The 19,044-nt window shown below is 35.0% G+C and overlaps 1 protein-coding gene and 1 long non-coding RNA gene across 2 annotated transcripts; both read right to left on the bottom strand.

Moving 5' to 3' along the window:
- Window positions 1-916: 916 nt before the first annotated feature.
- On the bottom strand, window positions 917-6,553 carry LOC148778930 (uncharacterized). The gene is made up of 3 exons (XR_016047856.1): window positions 6,510-6,553; window positions 6,284-6,376; window positions 917-1,960 (listed from the first exon to the last, which is right to left on the bottom strand). It is a non-coding gene; the product is annotated as an uncharacterized LOC148778930 (long non-coding RNA).
- Window positions 6,554-15,982: 9,429 nt separating this feature from the next.
- LOC18437464 (uncharacterized) lies at window positions 15,983-16,633 on the bottom strand. The gene has a single exon (XM_006847672.3). It carries the CDS (start codon window positions 16,631-16,633, stop codon window positions 15,983-15,985), a length of 651 nt encoding a protein of 216 aa, XP_006847735.1.
- Window positions 16,634-19,044: the final 2,411 nt, after the last annotated feature.

Raw genomic sequence — 19,044 nt, 5'->3', positions numbered from 1 at the left:
AACAATCCCAGAGTGCATCCAGTAAGGAGCTCCATAATGCGTTGAAATCCTGCCGGAGTGGTCGACACAATCACCAGACTTACATGGTACAATGTCGGATTGACCTTGACATAAAAGGAAATTCTCGGACTGAGTTTAGAGAACACCGGAGCGCGTGTTTCTAGGAAACTAACTGTTGGACGGTTGTACTGTAGATGCTGGAGTGTACATGATTCCAGTGAGGGTTTTGCCGGTTCGATGCGATAGAGTGCTAGACTGGTCATTTGTCTAGGAAGCTGAATGCTTGACTTACCTGCAAGGAACGCCGGAGCGCTCATCAATCCAGTGAAACTTTAGCCGACCGAGGGAATACAGTGCAGGATTGGTCATGTGTCCAGGAAGTCGTGTGCCGGAGTGACCTGCTTGAAATGCTGGCTCGCCTTCTCTTTTTGCTGAAGTGCTTTCAATTTTTGCCGGACTGCTCTGAAGAATTAAAAAATGATGTATTTCTAATAAATTGGCCCATGCATTGGCTTATGAACATGCATTAGCTTGACCAAGTTTGTCTTAGAACATGCATTGGCTTATGACATGCATTAGCTTATGAACATGTAAGTGCTTATGCAATGATCAAAGAAAATGGACCCATCAACAATTTTGTTAGCACCCTCCTGCTTGTTAACCATATCATATCAATCTTTACAAAATCATTAATAAAGAATACATTGGCATATGGTTGATCAAGTTTCAAAGCAGGAACTACATTGATAAAGAATACATTACATCTTCATTAACTGGCTAGTATGACAATAAAAACAACTTAAAAAGGTATTGCTTCCATTAACATAATGACAACATTTTACATTTGTCTCCCATAAATAATATAATTTATGTTCTTCGCCTCAACCATAGTTTCAAAAAAAAATACATCCATTAACATAATGACAACAATTTACAGTTGTCTCCCATAAATAATATAATTTATGTTCTTCGCCTCAACCATAGTTTAAAAAAAAAATACATCCATTGACATAATGACAACAATTTACATTGTCTCAACAAAAATACATTAAAAAATATTATATTTTCACTTTCTTGACCTCAACCATTTCTTTGGTCAACTTGCAATACCCTTGCCCTTATTATTTTTGCTCTTGGTTCTCTTCTCATTGTCCTCATCAGTCTCGCTCTCTCTTTCCTTATCTCTACCATCTCTGCCCTCAGTCTCTCTTTCCTCATCTGCACCATCTCCCTAGTTTGTCTTGCTTTCTTCATCTCCACTATCTCCCTCCTCGCTCTCGTCGTCATCTCCACCATCTGTCTCATCACCCTCACTTCCACCATCGGCCTCCACCATCTCCTCGGCATTATCTACAAGAGTATTTTACATTAATAAATCGTGGGCAGCTTGTACATGACGTCGGGATTCCCCTGCTAATACTTCACCATGAAGTGTAGCTTATAACATCCTTATACAGGTTAATCGTTGCAAGTAGATAATATAAAACAACATAAATATACTGCTTACTTTAAGTAAATAAAAACTGAAATACAAAAAATAAATAATATTCCAATCTCCTCTTGTCTGCGAGGGGCCGGTACATATGATTGCGACTGCGGTGGGGGGTATATGGGAGTACTTCCATATCTATGGGTGAACATGCTGTACCAGGCAATGTAATCTTTTGTAAGCATTCCACCATATTTATCCGTGGCTGCCTTGATAACATTGCATGCAGTCGCTTATCTCGCTAGCCAACTCATCAATCCAAATGAGTGGGATGTAGACCGACCTTCTCCCTCCTCTCCCACTTGGGTGGCCCAACAGAAATGGCTTGCATCTTCCCAAATTGTTACAGCACATGATCCGACGTGTATAGTAATCTGCAATGTGAAAACTGATCAAATATGATCTGCACAATGCTTTTTCCTTACTGAGTGTATCTACTGGGGTGTAGTGCTCATATAGTTGCCAATTCACCTACAACAATAACATAACACAACACTGTTAAAGGGTTTTTGCATTAAACACTCTCAATTGATATATCATAAAAACTTACTTCTAACCATGTTACTTATAACAAAAATAATAACATTAACCATGTCAATTGAGATTTCATCAAACGCTGTTAATGAACATTTACAGCGTGGTTGTTTCTTCTACTTGCAAGCTCTAGGCATTTCTATGGCTATAGTTTGGGTTTGGGGCTTAGAGCTGAAAAATACTCATAGATCCAATACTACCAAAAAGAAAAAAATAAAAGTATTAGTTAGAAGCCAATAAGACTGTATATATCTAAATATTGACTAAAGAAAGTTGAAAATTGTCTGTAGTAATGCTGCTGACCCACTAAAATGCGATTCCCCTTTCGCAACCTTTGATAATGAATGATAACAAAAGGCAAGTGCTGCTGCACCCCATGCATACTTTCTAGCCTCATCGAGATATCGAAATAGTTGTAGGTAACTTGTAAGCGTTGACCCTTGAGATGCGTCGGTAAATATCGTTGTGCCCACTAAATAAAGTAGATAGGCTTGAGTGTGTTGAAGGAGTTTTAATTTGGTAGTTGCCCGAATTTAGTTCTCAACCAAGTATGTTTTAAACGTCTTAATTTATCTTTTTTAGGGCAATCTCCTAAGTACTCCATGATGAAAGCTTTGTAGTCTGTAGATCTGATGTCTATTACAGGCTCTCCTGTTACAGGCATCCTTAATATATGCCAGGTTGGAGTCATCTCACCAACAGTCAAACCCGCAGTATTCGTTGCCTTGCACAATTTCTCTGTAAAATCCCTTAATAGATTGCAATCGATATTAGAGACCCCAATGTCTATCAAAGAGCTCAATTTGGTATTTTCAACTAAAGCTATCTGTCATGGATCTAGCTCCTATTTCCTAAGGGTCTTTGTTGATTCATTAATACGTAATTTTTTTTCTTCTGAAATGAAGTTTAATAAAAAATGACATACATTAGTTATAAGCAATATAAGAATTACCAAAATAATATCAATCACAAAGTAAAGTAAATAGACTATTGTACAATTTCCCTTTGATCGGATGAAGTGGATGGGTCCCTTGTTCCTCTTGACTGTTTTGGGTCTTGCATCGCTACATCAGTTAAGATGATATGTCCATATGAGTTGGCAATAAATAATGACAAGTTGATGCTACAACAATAACAAAAAAGAGAATAATAAAAGCAATAACATGAGTATATGTACTAACAAAAAAACAAATGTAACTCATAAGTAGATGTGCTTTACATTTATATGCCTTCAAGTAGGTGCTTTACATGTTGCCCTGTTAGGACCTATTCCTTTGCACCGACTGCAGTGAATAGGTCGCATTGGTACCTCATGCGTCTCGATACACTTCTTTTTAGGTCGGTCAGGGGAGTGTCTTGAGTGAGGTGGAAGCACTCTTACTTCATCTGGAAGAAGCTATCCATGTAAACTACGCCCAGACAAGTCGATCAAAGTAACTGGCATGATATGCACATAATATATTTCACGCAATTTTGTAACTGTAAATTATTCTTCACAGTAGTCAACAGGATCCCTATTCAGTACTTGAAGAGCTTTACATGCATGTTTACATGGCAAACTTGTTATTTGCCAACCTCGACATTCACATTCTCATGTAATATTATTTATCGTATAATTAAAGCGATCACTCATTGCTTCATATACTGCTCCATTTGATACCACAGTTACCCTAATGGAAAGTGATTGTTTAACGATTTTTTATAATTTTTTTTGAGCTTTTGGGGTGCGTGTTGTACTCCAGGTTTTAGCTTTCAAACTGCGAGTGACAATTAGTTCCATGATTTGTCTCTTAATTACATCTACACACTACAGAATTGGCATATCTTATGCTTTTAGGATCCACTTATTATATGACTCAGCCACATTGGTTGTAACTTGGTCATATCGATTACCCTTGAACTGTGATGTGGCCCAACGATTTGGTGATGCTTCCATGAACCACTTGAATGCATCCTTAGAAAGTGATCTAATTTTCATAATCTTATCCAAATACTCTTGTTGAGTATATGCTCTACATGCTCCGATAAATGTGCATACAACTGCCTTCTTAACATCATCAGGTATGTGTTTTACTTCCTTCTTGAGATTCTCCGCTAAATGACGCTCACAGAAGGCATAATGAGTATTCTAAAAAACTTGACAGACAGTATCAACTAGACCAATGTGTCTATCTGATAAGAAAGTGATTTCACAATCCGCCCCAATTGCAATATTTAGAGATTCCAAATACCATAACCAGCTATCGGTACTTTCGGCATCGACAATTGTGAATGCAACATGAAACATTTGTCCATCCCCATTGAGTGAGTTGGCAGCAAGTAGAGTCCCAAGGTAACGTGCCTTCAGTGATGTCCCATTGAGAAATATAAGTGGACGACATCCATTTTTAAAGCCATGTATTGGCTAATGAAAGCTTAAGAATAATCGATGAAATCTACCACTTGGCCATACTTGTTCTGTCGCATAACTACCAAGATTCGTCTCCATCATACAGTTTAAATATGCTGGTAACTGGTTGTATGCCTCCTCTTGCGAACCATGTATGTCTTTGATGGGTGATTTTTTTCCTCGCCAAGCCTTCCAATAAGGTACTTCTACCCCATAATTTCGAGACAAATCAGTCATGATTTCTCTAGCCTTGTAGTGTGCAGTGTCACTTAATTTGTCATTGATTAAAGATGCTACAAACTTTCATGACGCTATTCTCCGTACATCAGGGCTTGTTCCAATATTGCATGAATGGTCTTTTATCCATGTTTTGATTTGAAAAACATCCGTCCTGCCAACTTTCGCAACATATATCTCCAATTTGCATCCATCACCTTTGTATTTTGCCCTTACACGATACCCCTGATTTATTTTTAACAAGACGGTATGTGAAATGGTTTGCTATAGCAAACTTGCTAAGGGCTTTTCGAAAATCTTCTAAAGTTTCAAATTGTTGTCCTACTGCAATAAGTGTATCCTCCCATGTGCTAAGCAAACTTAGTGCATTGCTTTGTTCAGAACCATATACCAAAGCATTTGATGGTTGTGGGGGTCTGACCTCTTCGACTGTTATAGTATTATGTGAAGCATTTCCACAATAACGTTTGCTCTCATGAAATACATACACTAACACTTGATTTTCGCCTTCATGGGCATTCAACATCCTACCAATATCATCATTAATGAATAGGTTTACCATAAATTTTCTATTTTTCGAGACAAAATACCTCAGTGATATGAAATGCAGGTCAAGTGAGAAACGATCTGCTATGTATTTTCGCATGTCATTTAACTTAGTTCTACAGTTAGCGAAAAAGGTAAATGCATCATCACCAATATAATCTAAAGTCCCATCGCTACTTGTTTGGAGTTCTCCACCGAAAATGCAATAAATTAATCTTCTATCACCCATTTTCTTTTATCCTGCACAAAATTTGAAGTAATTTACTCCATACAATGCATATATAACATCATAAATGCTACCCTTGAACTTGACCTATGCTTATTGTGTTTTAATGATCTTATTGTGATATTTTAAGAAAGCTTTTGGTAATAAGAATTACTACTAAGAAAATGACAAAACAATCAAACTAAGAAAATGATAAAACAATCACGTACAAAACTAGAGGTAAAAACAGGGGCTCCTAGTCCCTCAATCACATCATATCTAACATTGACAAATACAGATAAAATGGCAATATCCATAACAAATTAAGAAAAAAAATTCATTTCATTATAAGCCATTATCAATCCAATCTTTCAATAATTTTAACAACAACTACGGAAATTTTAAGAAAGATTATTGTAAACAAGAATTGCTACTAACTTTGAACCAAACAAAATAAATATAATGGATCAACATCTATAAGATCACCATAATACAAAAAAAACAGACAAAAATTAGTACCACCAATAACATTCATACCTTAAAATACAATAAAGAGAAATTGACAATACCTATAAAAAATTAAATAAAAAATCAATACATCTTAAGAATTACATATCCATTCCTTCAATGGTCAATGACAAATTAAATACCGCAAATATGGCTAAATAAAAACCCAACAACATAATTTAGGGAAAGGTTCTCATCCATATTTTCATAAAAAACAGCATAAATTTCAACACAATTAACAAGCTTTGGATGCACATTTTCACTTAATTAACAAACACTTTTTCACATTCCAATCTTTAACCCCAAAGTGGAAGTTACAACATAAATATTAGATAAAAAATATTCTTAAATATTTAAATGAACTATTCTTTCATACTTGGGCCTTAAAAATCGAGCTGAGCTAGCTATGCTTTATGGGGCCTTCGTAGAGACTCGTGTGAGAGAAAAAACTTGAGATGGGCAATGACACCTTCAATTGTAGAGAGAGAATCGATTATTTGAAGAGAAGAAATAGGAATAAAGAACTCATCCAAACTATGGGGGAAAAACTGTGGAGAGAAAAATGGGAATACTATGAGGAAAGAGAAAGAAAGGAGACGAACCTGCAACCCGCGAAGAGGGAGGAGAAGGCAATGGTGAAAACGCGAGGTAAAAACGGGTAAAGAAACCAAATCTTGAAGAAGAAGAAGTTAAGGGAGACCAACGGTGAAAACGCGAGGAAGAAAAAAGAAACCATAAACTGTTACCGGAAGAGTAAGAGTAAATTTAGGGTAGAATAATGGGGGGGTATTTTGGTATGTACTGATTTGAGGGTATTAGTAATAAAAATTTATTTATTTTTAAAAAAAGAGTGAGGAAACTTGAAAGGGAGGGGGTAAAAAGTCTAAAAAGCTGATTTTGGGGGAGTTTTAGTAATTTTTCCATTAAAATATTAGTAATAAAATTAATTTTATTCTACAAAGTCAATGCATCAAAAAATGGTGCGGCTTAGGCTCTAAACAATCAAATTAGAGTCTACCTTCAAATAGTATCGAGAAATATGGTTTCAATATCGGAGATCTTTTTGATAGCCTTAAAATATATTTTCATCTTTATTTATAAAGTTTAAAGCTTAAAAAATAATGTAGATTGAGAGATCTATGAAAACTTAAAAATCTTGAAATTTGACAGTCCAAAAGTGTGTTACAATATACACTATTTTAAAAACTTGAAATCCATTTTTTTATCATGTCCATGGATGCTGATATCGAGATGATGAATTTGAGGATATTTGGGCATCAAAGCAATATCTTCTAGTGAAATTTTTGAGGTAGGCTCGAATTTGATTGTTTAGAACCTTGGCTCTATATAAACTTTTCCATTAAAAAATACGAGTCACTACAAAATAAGATAAGTTAACAAATCGTGAATCTTTAAGATTTAGCCCAAAAAAAAAATGGAGTGAAAATAGCATATACATGTAAAGATGACACAATCTGTAATTATGATTTGCAGTTATCGTATGGATACATTAAAGTTATTGAACAACATTTTATGTCCTTATCTAGTATCATTAGAGTAATATTTTATAAATTTTTATCTAAACTTTCAACAAATCCAAAAATAGTATTCATTGTATGTCCTATCATTAGAGTAATATTTTATACCCTTTTATAAATAAACTTTCAACAAATCCAGAAATAATCTTTATTCTATTGTAACGGCATAAAATATATCATAGTTTTTTAGTAGTTAAAACATATCATAAATTTATTTGGAACATACAATGAAATAACAACATCAATATAAACACAAGAGCTATATTAGTAAATAACAACAACTGCAGCCCAACGTATAGAACTATTGTTTGGAAAAAAAGAAAAAGAAAAGATATTGGATTGTAGTTAATAAACACAGAAGCCCAAATATATTAAATAGTGATCCATTCAAAATGTTATGTTATAATAATAAAATAAAAAATAAAAATATGAAATTAATCAAACTTCTTTATGCAGAAAGAAAGTAACAAAATGGTTAAACAAATCCAAAAATTCAAATCTCACCCTGAATTCCTAGCTGCCAAAATATTTAGTTTTCTCTAAATATCTCTCTTGCTCTTCATAATGATGCTCTAAGTTCAGAGAAAAAATGAATTTCCATTGGATTACTCTTCTTCTATCTCTACCTATTATTTTGAGATATATGATTATCATGATATCTTTTTTGTTTTTAGGAATATATTGCCTGCATTTTTTTCTTGCTTATTTTTTAAAGTAACATGTTGGAACATTTTTTTTATTAAATGTTTTGTTAAATCAAGATTCTTAATTTACTCCTCCTTTTAATGTGCTTATCTCTAAAAAAAAATTTAATGATCTTGAATTCATGAAGAAATAAAAGCATGGGGAAGAAATTGTTTTTGAAATGTTTATTTGAGAAAAGATAAAATATGGATTTATATTGGTTCCATTAACTTAATGAATATGATAATCTATACAATAAACTGAGAACAAGAGAGTGTGAAAAATATATCTTCAAATTAGCAAAAGTAGGAGTGAAAAAATGTAGGGATCTAAACCATACTAAATGGATTAAAAGTGAGAATCAAACGGTCTTAGTAAAGGATGACTAGGTCAACGATGGAGAGTTTATTTCCAAAAATTATTAAATAACGACCACAATGGGAACATAGCGATAGAAGGAATTGTTGCTACAAATGAGGGCGAAGGGTATGGCTTTTAAGAGAGTATGGCCTCACTATTTGATACACATGGTTGGAAGTAGTCCGAAAAGATATAGGGACTTATAACCTTACTAAGGGGTATGACTTTTAATGAAGTAAAATAGTGAACTAGGATTCATATAGCCAACTCCAATTAATTGGGAAAAGGTTATGATGATGATGATGATATTATTGATTCCATTAAAAAAACCACGATTATATTTTGAAAAACGTGTAGTTCTTAATGGATTTTAAAAAGAAATTGGAGATTTTTTTGAAAAAATCATGATTTAAGAAGAGACATGCGAACTATGAGTTGGAAATCTTTTGTTTGGAGTAGATGGATGGTGTACTCCAATGGGAGTATGAAATCTTTTGGCAAAACTTACATTAGGAACACTTTTTGGATCCTAAATTTTGGGAAAGTGATATGTAGAACTCGGTAACCAACCTCAAAAAAAGAATTTTACTGTCACTTTCTATCTAAGATTGCATTGGAACTATCCAATCTTTGGAGGGAGTGATCAAGATGCTCAGTGACTCAAAATTCGACCTTTTTATTGTTTATGACAATAATCATCTAGTTATAATTAGATAGCTCCCAAAATTTTAAATAAAAAAAAAATCTCCCGAACAAGTGCTTTGCTTGAGGGAGTAAATGTATAGTATGCTTCCAAAGGAGCATAGTATACACTCTCTTTAAAAAGAGGTCCAAACTCATTTCCTTTTTAAAATGATCAAGGGGCAATAGATTTTATTCTCTTGCATGAGCATTTCCCTCCCATATGTTATTCTCTGGCATGAGCATTTCCCCCACATTTTCAGGGGCCCAAAATCATTTGCTTCTTAAAATGATCAAGTGGAAAATGTCAAAAGATTTTATTATCTTGTATGAACATTTTCTTCGTTCACATTCAATATCTAGATCACTTTCTTTTTTACTTTTTTATTTTTTATTAATTTAAAAGTAGTTCAAATATTAGATGTCTGGACCGCTTCTTTGTAAATCGAAATGTTGAGATATCCAATATCTGAACACCTACACTTGTGTTTTTTGACCTAAAAGAGCATTTGGGATATTGGATGTTCCTAAAAAGTACAACAATATAATTTAATCAAAACAAACCGACCAATCGATCTGAATTGCTCTTTGGCTCCATGCGGTTCATACAATTAATGTCCGAATTGCATTCAAACATAAGAAAAGGACAAAGAGTAGTTGGGACATTGGATGTTCAAGTCAGAAGTTCATTAAAGAGTAAAAAATTTGAAAAATTTAAACTTTAGCATAAAATATAGCTTACATGAAACTTGATCTTTTAATTCCAACATTTATAAGATGAAGTTCTGAAAATGTCCTAATAATAATTATGCAATTATTATTGCAAAATGCATAGCCATGAGCGGACTATGAAAACAATTTTTTACTTGTTTTGCTTCCTTTTTTTGGTTTGGCTTTAACATTATGTGCTCCCTTGTATATAAATATCTCTCTTTCTCTCCTCTCTTTTTTTTCAATCATTGAAAATGTTTTTATTTGATTTCATTGGTTACATAATTTATTTAGAAGTTTGAAATTCAAGATATGTTCTACGAACCAACTAATAAAATATCTAAGGAAAAAAGTTATATACGAGGTTGACATCTTAAAATGTAGAATTAAGGTGTACTTCTAAAATCCTTCGAAAAATATTATTTTGATATTGGAAAAACATCTAATTGTTCATTTGGACTTGGAGATGTATATATATCCGAATCGTCGATTGTCAAGACTTTCATGGCTTTATCTATGTGATTTGAACCATTTTTTGAGTCTAAAATTTCACAACTAGATATAAAAATAGATTATTCAGTATCCTAAGAATTTTCGATACCAAAGTTGCATCTCAGAACAAAGTATAGAGGTGCACTGTACTTTGATTGTTTGAGGTTGCAACCTTTTGCAAACCACACGTTATGTTTTATTCTATTTAAAAAAACTTTTTACCATACTCAACTAGTTAATAAAACACTTGATGTGGAGCATATCATGAAATTTGAGGAGATCAACCTTGATATAGAGATTTCAAAGATGCTTCATATGTTGTTATTCTTACATCAAAATTTTCTCATTACATATAGGATCGGCATTGGCCCTAGCCCTGAAGCTTGATTTATCCCTAGGGGGAGAGTTGGTGCTAAACTTACTAGAGTACCTCCTTGCTGACTCACAATATTCATGATTTGTGGTAGCAAATCCTCGATTGCAAAAGCGGGCTTTGGCAACATGTTTATGGATGAATTTTCTAAAACTTTGACACCACTTAATGCTGGGAGGGATAAAAAAGTAGAGTAAATCGGATAAACAAAAATAAATTGTGACTGAGTATTCCCTCTCTGTAGGTCTTCGAGGGCATCCAACCTAAAAGATCTTTTCACAAGAGTCTTCCTATATTTGTTTCCTTGTCTTTTATTTGAAAAGAAATCTTAAAGCCTTAACTTGCCTCATAAAAAATCCCAATCACTATTAAATTCTGGCAATTCTTATTCTTATTTTCCTCTCAATAAAGAAAGATATTAAAAACTTAAGATCGATAAAAAAATAAAATTAAACTTAAGATTGATAAAAAATAAGAATGCTAATCGCCCCAAACCCAATTCCAGTCTCATAAAAAAAATAGTAAGATAAAAAAATGACAATGGTTGAATATAAATAATTAGTGTTTAGTGTCTATATTTTGTAAGGGGAATGTGAATGATCATCTCTATCTCACAGGAAATTTGATCATAATCTGAATCTTATATGAAATTTGATCACATTTCTTGCCATATTTAGTATTTGAATTATGGGATTTGTATTGTGCAAAACTCTTAACTAGTTTTGTTGCGGTCAAATGAGAAAGAAAAAAGAATAAGAGCGGACAAGAAACACACTAGTCATACCGCTAGACATGAAATAAAACATAAGAAATCCATTAAAATTTATGTGGTTTGTCACAAATATGACTACTTTTGCATGAGATAACAATTAAGGGCTATGGTAGCTCCTAAAGTACTAGACATTCTCCCTTAAAAAATCTCTTTCTTCGAGCCAAACACGCATACGGACTTTATACTTAGAGACCTTAATTATTGTCTCTTACCTTCACCTAGAAAAGCATATTCTGAGTTTCCTCTAATGGGAGGCGGCTCCTCCTCTCGAACCGCCCACCCCTCAGTTGGAGGCATGCCCCCAGACCCATCAATTAGGGTTAGGAGCATGAGGGCCCGGGGTCGAAATAGGATACATATTAGGTTAATCATAAAAATCAAGACATAGCTACACAAAAGAGTCTAAAGCTTTGAGATGAAGTTACAAAAGAGTCTAAAGCTTTGAGATCAAGTTTGTCTGTAATTATCTTTGAGATGAATAATTTCATATTCAATCAAGCTTATAAGTGTAGTGTAGTCAAATATAAACATCAACGCTATTAGGATCGACTTGGCCATCGAACCGGTGGGGGTCGAGTCTAATCAAAATCAGTCTAACTTCTAGTTGAACTGATTTGACTGGATTTTAAAAATATTAAAAAATGTGAAAAATAACTTAAAAATATGCAATATTTTAGAGAAAAAGCTGCCCACTTTGTTTGGCCTATTAAACCAGTTGAAACTAGCCTATTGGACTAGCTACAACTGGTCAAATAATGGTTTCTTTGATTAGTTCTTAACCAATTTTAGTTTTTACTCTAGATTAGACATGCTAAGGCATAGTCAGTAACCGGTTAGACACCAGTCCGGTCTTGATAACTATATTAAACATTAAAATTTGTGTTTGAAAACTTAGTGACTCTAACCTATTGGGTGTCTGACAGTGCTACACAAACACTTGACTTATTCTCCTGTGTCACGTGTTGATACGTATCACATGTCAACACATGTATAAATGGATTTGTCATGTTGCCCATACTTGTTGATAATTTTTCTTACCGTAATTTATGTATGGACTCAAAAGAATAGGAAAATACGAAATTGGCCAATTTTGGGCAACCCACATGTTTTATTTTTATTTTTTCAAAATATCCCCTTGGTCCAAGGATGCCATCCTTGACCGCTTTTTTAAATTTTTTAAACAATTTTTGAAATAGGGTTGTAGCCCAAGTTTTAGGGCAGTGCTCCATCGGTTCGAGGATATCATCAGAAGGCCCATATTCTCACTTAGGAATGAAGAAATGGGTGGTCCAAGCATAGAAACCTTGGACTGCTCCCTAGACTTAGCAGAGCTGATCTCTAGAAGGGTCTAAGGTTCCCATCCTCGAATTGTCCATATTCTCATTTAGAAATGAATAAATGAGCAATTTCGAGTATAAGAACTTCAGACTGCTCTTTGGACTGACCGTAGCTCAGTTTTGGAGAGGTATGAGGTTCCCATCCTCGAACTGTTGATAGTCTCATTTGGCAATGAAGAAACTGGCTATCCAAAGATGGGAACCTCAAATTGTTCCCTAGACTGACTGGGAACTGCCGTAAAAGTTGGGGCACATCCCCATTCTGAAAAATATTATTATTATTTTATATAAAAAAAGCGGTATGGGGATGGATCGAGGGGCAATTTTGAAAAAATAAAAAAATGCTCGTTGCCCAACTTTCCACGTAATTTTAGATAATGATTACGTATTTTTCTAATTTTTGGTGTCCTCTTTTTCTTATACCAACATGGCATCTCGTCATTTCATAATAGATAAAATGCGTTTTTGTTCATGGGATTCGAACCCATGACACTCATGCTAATGCTAACAGAAACAGCCGACAAGCCGCCACCACCTCCAATTGCATTTTGCTCTGCTCAATACTTACATTACACCCTGGGGCTTGTATATAAATTTCTTGAAGTGTACTTAGTCTTGTAGTATGACTAATCGCCCAATAAGGTCGTACTGAATTTTTGGGTTGACATACTAAATACTTAAGACACGTACTATTTGTGTTAGTATTTATATAATAATGGTACTGGATAGACTAACTAGAGTCTGACCAAATCATGGACCCTTTGGTGCTCGAACCGTTGAGTCTGGGTTTAGACTGTAACACATCAAGTCCGAGTCCAAGTTTTAAATTTGTAACTGACTGTAATTCCTCTTGAGGGCTAACATTGGAGTGAGAGAAGAGAACTATCGCCGGCACATCCTTTCTTCATGAACATCCCAAAAGAACTCTTTTCATAGCATTTTTTTTCAACTTCTCCGGCTTTGTAAACATAGAATTGGGAAAGCTGAATTGTGGAAACCCCCTCTGCACTAATGGATTAAGTTAAATTTTGATGGAAGTTCTAGAGAAAATGGGCATATCGCAGGCTATAGGGGAGCCCTAAGGAATCATGCAGGTCAAGTTCATGAAAGGGAAAGGGACCCTTCCACAATGTCAGGCTAATGAAGCCGAACTCCTAAGCTTGAAGTTTGGGGTAGCCAATCTTGGGGACTCATACTCTCATGTGATAATAGAAGGTGATTTTTTGAATGTTATCAAGTGACGCAACAATCCTTCTACCGCTCCTCGGCAGTTGTTGATGGATAACTTGGCTGAAATTCTTTCTTTCTGATTCTTTCCTTCCTCTTTCTTCTCAATCCTTCTCCTGTCTTACTTCATTTTCCTTTTCTTTGTTCTCTTGAGGCATTCTCAGCCTCTTTGTAGAGAGAGAGAGTGAGGAGAGAGAAAGATTGGAGCGGGAGATGACAAGAAACTCACAACTTTGGAGATGAGAGCGAGATGACAAGAAACATGCAAATTTCTAGATAAGAGACAAGAAACCTACAAATTTGGAGAAGAAACATGCAAATTTGGAGATGAGAGAGAGAAACTGAGAAGAGAGAGAAATATGCAAATTTGGAGATGTGAGAGAGAAACTGAGAAGAGAGAGAAATATGCAAATTTTGAGATGAGAGAGAGAAACTGAAAAGAGAGAGACAAACATGAAAATTTGGAGATGAGAGAGAGAGAAACATGAAAATTCAGAGATGGGAGAGAGAAGAGGGTAATTATTGTTGGAACCTGTTTCTATGCTACATGTAGAAATGTGTGCTTCTTAATAAATCTATTTTTGAGATGGATTTTAAGACTTAATTTTTAATTACATGTAATATCTAATATAGAGATAATGAATATGAAAAAATAAATAAATTTAAAAAATTAGAAATAATAATTCTAATAAAAAATATTTGGAATGTTAGATTTCATTGTTTTTAGATGGAACACCTACTCGGATGCCTTACACTTTTTGGATCGTATATATACGGTCGAGCCCTCATGAGACAATTTACACTTTCTGGATCGTATATATAAAAATACGGTCCAGCCCTCATGAGACCCAATTATTGTTAGGGGACCAGTCATGCACGAAGAAGACTAAACCTCTAACGGCAACTGACACACGCATAAACTTTAGCAATCCCAATGCGATCACCCTCTTTATCTTTTTACCTATATCGACAAACTAATGTATATCTTTCCATTCTAACTTAGAGAGAGAGTTAGAGAGGAAGGTTTGCACTGCACAGGATAATTTGCAACTTTCATGGCTATGTGTCAGGTAAAAGCAAAAGTCCATATGCAACCAAGATTGCTTCCAAACTTACTTTTTGAGAACCTGGGACTCTCTTTCTCTCTCTCTCAATTCCATGCTTAATTTATTAAATTAGAAGAACATGGATTGCTAGCTAAGTACTCAAAGTCTCAAACTCAAGTTGCAGTGCAGCAATGGCATGTATAAACTATGGGCTTACATGTCCTCGACATACGACAAGGCCGTCTATTACTCATTTCTCATGCCACAGAGAGAGAGAGAGGAGTCACCTAAGAAAACCCAATTCCAATTGAGACAAAAAAGAGCATTTCATGGATTGCACAATCATATGGGAACAAAAAGATAAAGGTCAAGAGCTAAATATCATGGAAAAGTTAGAGAGAAGAGAAAGACAAAAAGAGAGCTGCAGATTCTATCAAATGTTATTACCTTTTAAGACTTAAGGACTTAAAACTTTTAAGCCCAAATTGCACCTTATCCTTATTTCTCTGTGAACCCATTCCTCAAGAGGCTTAATCCCTAAGAAAGTGCATAACAACAAATAAATAAAAAAAGCAGTTTTTTCTAGTGGAAATCACTGTTTAATCACATAACAGTAACATTCTTTTATCAAGCCATTGTTTTTACATTTGATCATACAATTAGGGTTTTATGTATGGAAATCAACAAATGACTGTTGAAAAAAACCACTGCATTGTTTTCTTGGTACATTTTTTCTTGTTTGGATAAAACGTCATTTAGGTTAAAGAGAAATATAACACGCATTGGAATCATTGTTAAGAAACAAATAGTTTGTAGATTGATATAAAGGAAGACAAATAGAGGAACAGTATGCTTCACTTTGCCGCCCTCACCCCAAGCCGAAGCTCGAGATCTAGCTCTTCTTCTTGCTCCATAATGGGAGCCTCGGCCTCCACCATGAAAGCGTGCTCCAAGTTGTGCAAGTGGCTTAGAGCTGAAGCAGATATTGGGAAGTATTGAGCGGAGGAAGGAGAAGGAAATGAGTGCGTAGTGTCGGAAGGATGGGGAGAGATCGAGAGAAGAGTCGGCATAGAATTTATGGTAGGGTCGGTATTGGGGCTGAACATGGGTGGTGAAGAATTAGGGTTAGGGTTTTGGATGGGATAAAGGAAGCAGAGTCCTCTAGGAAAATCCTGGGTTGTTGTGACGAGAAGAGAATTAGCGTTGGGGTAAGGGTTTGGGGAAGGGTGGAGGAGCCTCGCTCGGTCCCTTCGGTGCACATTCATGTGGCCCCCTAAGGCCTGAGCCGAGCGGAACTCTCTCCTGCAAAAGGCGCATGTATAAGAGCGCGGAGGCCATGTCGGGCCGCTTGTATCCTGCGCAAATGCTCTCACCTCCCATGAGTCATCTTCTTTGTTTCTTTGCTTTGCGCTCCAAACCCAGGGATTTTGGCCATAAGATAATCCAATCTTCTCTTCTGGCTTCCTGTCTGGCATTGAATCGAAAAACCCTAGCTCTGATACCATGTTATAATCCAATAAACTGCACAAAGCTAGTTGAGTCTTGCAGTAACTCACTGGAAGTGGAATCCACAACACAAGTATGGAGCTTTTTAGGATTTATAGGGATGTATGTAGGCTTCAAAATTAGATTGGAAGGAGAGAGAGAGAGAGAGAGTTAAATAAATACAGTGGGAAGGAGTATTGTGGGGCCTGGTTGAAGAGGACAAAAGGGAGTAGGGTTGCACCGAGCATATCACCGCTCACCGGCCATTTCCAATCTTAATGCAATGGGGAGTAGCAATGTTTTTCATATTTGCAGAGCAACATTATGCAATTGGCTTCTTCTTACATATACAGACGAATCTCTCACTTTGGCTTCCACGTAATTACACTCAATTTCCAATAACTCTCATCTATCTCTCTCCCTTAATTTCCAAATAGCTCAACTCTCTCTCTCTCTCTCTATCACACACACACACGCACACTAAGTTTCCCATAGCTCTCTCTCTAAATACACTCACTTTCCATCATCCCTCTCTCTCTCATAGATTTAATTCTCTCTTTCCCCCTCACACACACACTTTATCTCTCATGTATGACATCTCTGTCTCTCTCCCTCTCACACACACTTTATGGCTCATCCATGGCTTCTCTCTCTCAAACATTTTATTCTCTCTCTTTATCTCTCATCGATGGCTTCTCTCACAATTTTTTTTTTAATCCTTGGCCTCTCTCTCTTAACTTGTGTTTCATCTTCACTCATCGATAGCTTCTCTCTCTCACACACACTTTGTCTCTCATCCTTGCCCTCTCTCTCTCTCTCTCTCTCAATTTGTCTCTCACCTCTCTGTCTCTCTCTGCCGACGAACCTGTCTGTAAGTTTGGTCCAGTACGTTACGCAGGATGCTTTCTGACTGAGATGGGGACTGTGGTGTGTTCCTCGGTTGCACACCTCAGGAAAATTCCAATGTTCGATCCCTTTCCTACTCCCTACCATATAATTACTTTAATCTAATCAATCTATTATTCTCTCTCTTGCACTCTTCTCTTTGTCTCTTAACCACCCTCTTTCGTATTTTTCCTCCTCTCTCTCACCCATTTTCAACCTTTTAAATCCGGTTTTCACATTTAAACTTCTTGATCATTTCTTTTCTTTTTTAAGAGTTCTATCAAACTAACAATACTATATATATTCATTAACTATCATCCAAAAAAAAAAAATAGAGCCAAAAGATTATATGATCCTACGGGTACGTATTCCTTTGGGTTAAAATAGTAGAGAAATTTATGTATGGACTAGAAAAACCAAGAAAACCGTTAGAGGTCCTAATTTTTAAGTTTTTATTCCCATTTTCCTGCGATTTGAAAATCTTGTTTTAAGAATTGCACAAAACACAAAAAGAGTGAATGCATTTGAGTAGTTTGAAAGTTAACTCTTGAACGGCCTAAACTATGTATTTAGTTGAAAGTCCAACTCTTGAACTGCACCAATCAAATAGATTGATGTATTTGGGTGACTCAGAAGCCAACCTTTTACGTATTTTATTTTATTTTTTTCTTTGAGTAATTAGAAAGTAGGACATTCGAATTGTTTAAACACACATTTTAGGCAGCTCGAGATTTCGAAATTTCAATCTTCCAAATTTATAAGCGTTTTTGTGTTTTGGTTTTTTAAAATTAGAACTTTTGAACTAGAAATAAAATAAAAAGGACCCATAAAAATAAGACTTCAACATAATATACCTCAAAGTATCAACCATGTGGTGATACTATTGTTAGAAAAACCAGGTGATCCAACTGCTAACCGTCCGATTAAATCGGAACCGGCCACTGGCGGGTTCCGATTTTGGACGGTTTTGGTGATCGACTGGTATTTAAAATTTTTTTCAAAAAAATTTATATTAATTCTCAAAAATAAAGAATTTAGTTTGTAATGTATTTTTTAATATTCTTTATATTATGGTAAAGATTAAAAATTGTTTTTGTCTTTAATACTCACTTTAATTCAAAAATCAATTCATTAAAATATATTTTTTCGTTAACTTTCAACTTCATTTGTACGCGTTTTGTTTTAATAATTCTTTACATACTTTTCATATTTTAGTAGATTGATTTATTTTTTGTATCTTTTTTATTTTTTCAATAGTTTTTTGATTGCCCGGGACTTGCCCGGTTAGGCTGATTAAACCGTTTTTGGGCCCATTTCTGATTAACCATTTCTGTTCGATTTTGCAAACACTGGGTGATACCATATATTTTTCATAGTTTTACGTAAATTTCTTAAAATTCTATATGAGGGTATTTTTAGAGCCCTAAATGTTAGGGATATAACTCTGGACATAACTACCAACCACAAAGAAAAAAAAGGGGGAAAATTCTTCATATTCTATATGCATGATATAAATAACCTCCTAATATTGAATGGAGATCATTCG

Source organism: Amborella trichopoda, chromosome 13, assembly GCF_054954075.1.
Source record: "Amborella trichopoda isolate Santa Cruz 75 chromosome 13, AtrichopodaSantaCruz75HAP2 v2.0, whole genome shotgun sequence".
Lineage (NCBI taxonomy): Eukaryota > Viridiplantae > Streptophyta > Magnoliopsida > Amborellales > Amborellaceae > Amborella > Amborella trichopoda.
Note: the sequence above shows the minus strand (reverse complement) of the source record. Positions and strands in the feature narration are given on the sequence as shown.